This window comes from Convolutriloba macropyga, chromosome 5, assembly GCF_964194025.1.
Source record: "Convolutriloba macropyga chromosome 5, txConMacr16.3, whole genome shotgun sequence".
NCBI lineage: Eukaryota > Metazoa > Xenacoelomorpha > Acoela > Convolutidae > Convolutriloba > Convolutriloba macropyga.
The window spans coordinates 4,442,437-4,444,714 of NC_134472.1; the positions used below are offsets into that span (position 1 = coordinate 4,442,437).

The 2,278-nt window shown below is 30.5% G+C and overlaps 1 protein-coding gene across 1 annotated transcript in view; it reads right to left on the bottom strand.

Annotated features, from left to right (window-relative positions):
- LOC142339693 (sugar phosphate exchanger 3-like) overlaps positions 1-1,606 on the bottom strand; it is a 51,396-nt gene extending 49,790 nt beyond the window's left edge. The window contains exon 1 of the mRNA XM_075389912.1: positions 1,491-1,606. Coding sequence (XP_075246027.1) covers positions 1,491-1,579 — 89 coding nt within the window. The 5' untranslated portion in view covers positions 1,580-1,606. The remainder of the gene's footprint in view (positions 1-1,490) is intronic.
- Positions 1,607-2,278: the final 672 nt, after the last annotated feature.

The window sequence follows — 2,278 nt, forward strand, 5'->3', positions numbered from 1 at the left end:
CATTAGCCAAGATGTTTCTTGGAAGTACCTGCAAGAATCACATTTAAGTTTTTTCTCACCGGTTTTCAATCTTCCTTTAAAATATTTTTGCATCAAGTTATTTGCAGGATTTAGGAATGAAATCAATATGTAATTTATTGATTAAATCTGTAATTTATATTTTTTGTGCTTTTTTTAGATAAAAATCTTCATTAGCTGTTTTTTTTTGCTTATATTTGCTTTTTCGGCTTACAGTTGAGCGGTTCATTCGTTTTTGATTTCGCAGATTTCCTCTTTGATAAAAATAAGAACTGATTTATACTCTCGTCCGATAATTTTTCTGACTTATACTCTTCTCCTATAATTTTTGTTATATTGATGTTGTTGAATGATGATATTTTGATGTAAACATTTTCAGAATTTGTCCAAACTTTTGTGATTTTCAAAAATTTTTCATTATATCAATTCAAAAATTGAGATAATTTTGGTTGAAATTTTTTTTGAGATTATCATTTTAATTTAATTCAGTAAGCTTCAACAGCTGAGTGGCCAATTTTTGAAGACCATTCGATTGTTTTGGCTCTGCTCCTAAATATTGCACTCTTATGTTCTGATAGTTTTTCAAAAGCAGACACGTGTTTTTTGGGGTTGTGATTTTCATTTTATGTGAATTCAATCAAAAGCGTTTGCACTGACATTGACAAAACTCGCTTTTTAAAATTTTTTATGTCGCCTGAGTTTTTGTTTTCTTCCCCTTTTTTGACTTTTGATTGTTTTCGATTTCCTGACTGAATGGTTTCTGCTGTTTTTAGCGCTTAAATTTTTTAATGATTTATATCCATAAACTTATATTCCTTCTTTTGGTGAATAAGAAGTTATTATTTTCAGTTATGGTTTTGGTCCTCTTATTTTATTTTTCAATTTTGCTTCAGAATTACGTCCTATACAGTTTGATTTAGGTTTTTCAAAAGCAAATCTCCTAACTGTTATAATTTTAGAAATGACTTCTGCGATATTGATATTTTTATGCTATTCTCGATTTTACTTTTTTTGTTTTGTTTGTATATATTTTTTCATAGAAACATTAAAGTTGTTCTTATCAGTAAATAGAACTAATAACCGATGTCTATACTTTGATATTTTTGGTATATTTTTGGTTGATGTTTTTCTTTTGGTTTTTCATAATCTTGTGGACTATTTTTTCTTCATTTTCTACCAATTTCGGTCATATTATGTTTTATTCAGTAGTCGGGAGGTCGAAAAACATTTTCCACCTTCAAGCAGCTGCATGGTCTAACAAGCCGCTATTGTTTTTGATTCATGAGGAATGGGGGGGGGCATAAACATACGAGTCTATTTGTTACCTTTTGGGGTCTTTCCCTCCCCCAAACCCAGCTTAGTTGTCACATAACGTATACCCCCCCCCCCCCCCCATTATCAAAAACATACCGTAATAAGGGGGTTATAATTTCGTAAGGGGCTGTAATGGAAAAAATCCAACTTTTTGTTACCTGAAGAAACTGAGAGAGAAATTGATCCAGTGGTGAGCTGAAAACTTGGTTTTCAACTGAGAGTAAATTCTTAACGGGTATGCTTCCATTTAGATATAATAACATAAACAACAAACAAACAAACTACTGAGACAATTTACTATTTGCAATACAAACGAAAGCACGTTTGCATCTAAATAACGTATAGTTTGGGTTCGAAGGCGTTGTGTAGTTTGGGGGTAAAGTATTTTTGACATGAAACGGGCGAAAAAGATTTGAAAACTTATTTGATGAACAAAAATTTGTCCCTGAAAGAAAAATCATTCATGAAATTATTAAAATCAAAACAAAATATAAAAATTTTTCATAAAAATACAGAATTCACCGCAAACCTGACAAAAAAATCACCAAATTCAACGCTAAAGCATTTTTCACCGTTTGTCGCAAATCCTGAAATATTTCTTGGGCAAAATCTCGATCCAGTCGATTTATTTATCACCAAAATTGGTAACTAAAATTAAAGTAGATCCCCCCAATGGATTTGGTTGATTATAAAGCACCTACGCGTTTGAATATGACATACCTATTTTGATTATATTTCATGAATGGTTGATTCTCTTTTCAAAATGAGAAACATGTAAATTAAAATAACAGTCTGACAATTATTAATATGTATGAAAATAGTATGAAACCAAACAAAACGTTATCAATTTTTTTCATAATAATTTTAGGTGATGATAAGATTTCAGTTAACAAAGCGAATTAAAATGAGATGAACGCATTGAAAGTAACGCCCTGCTCTTAAATGA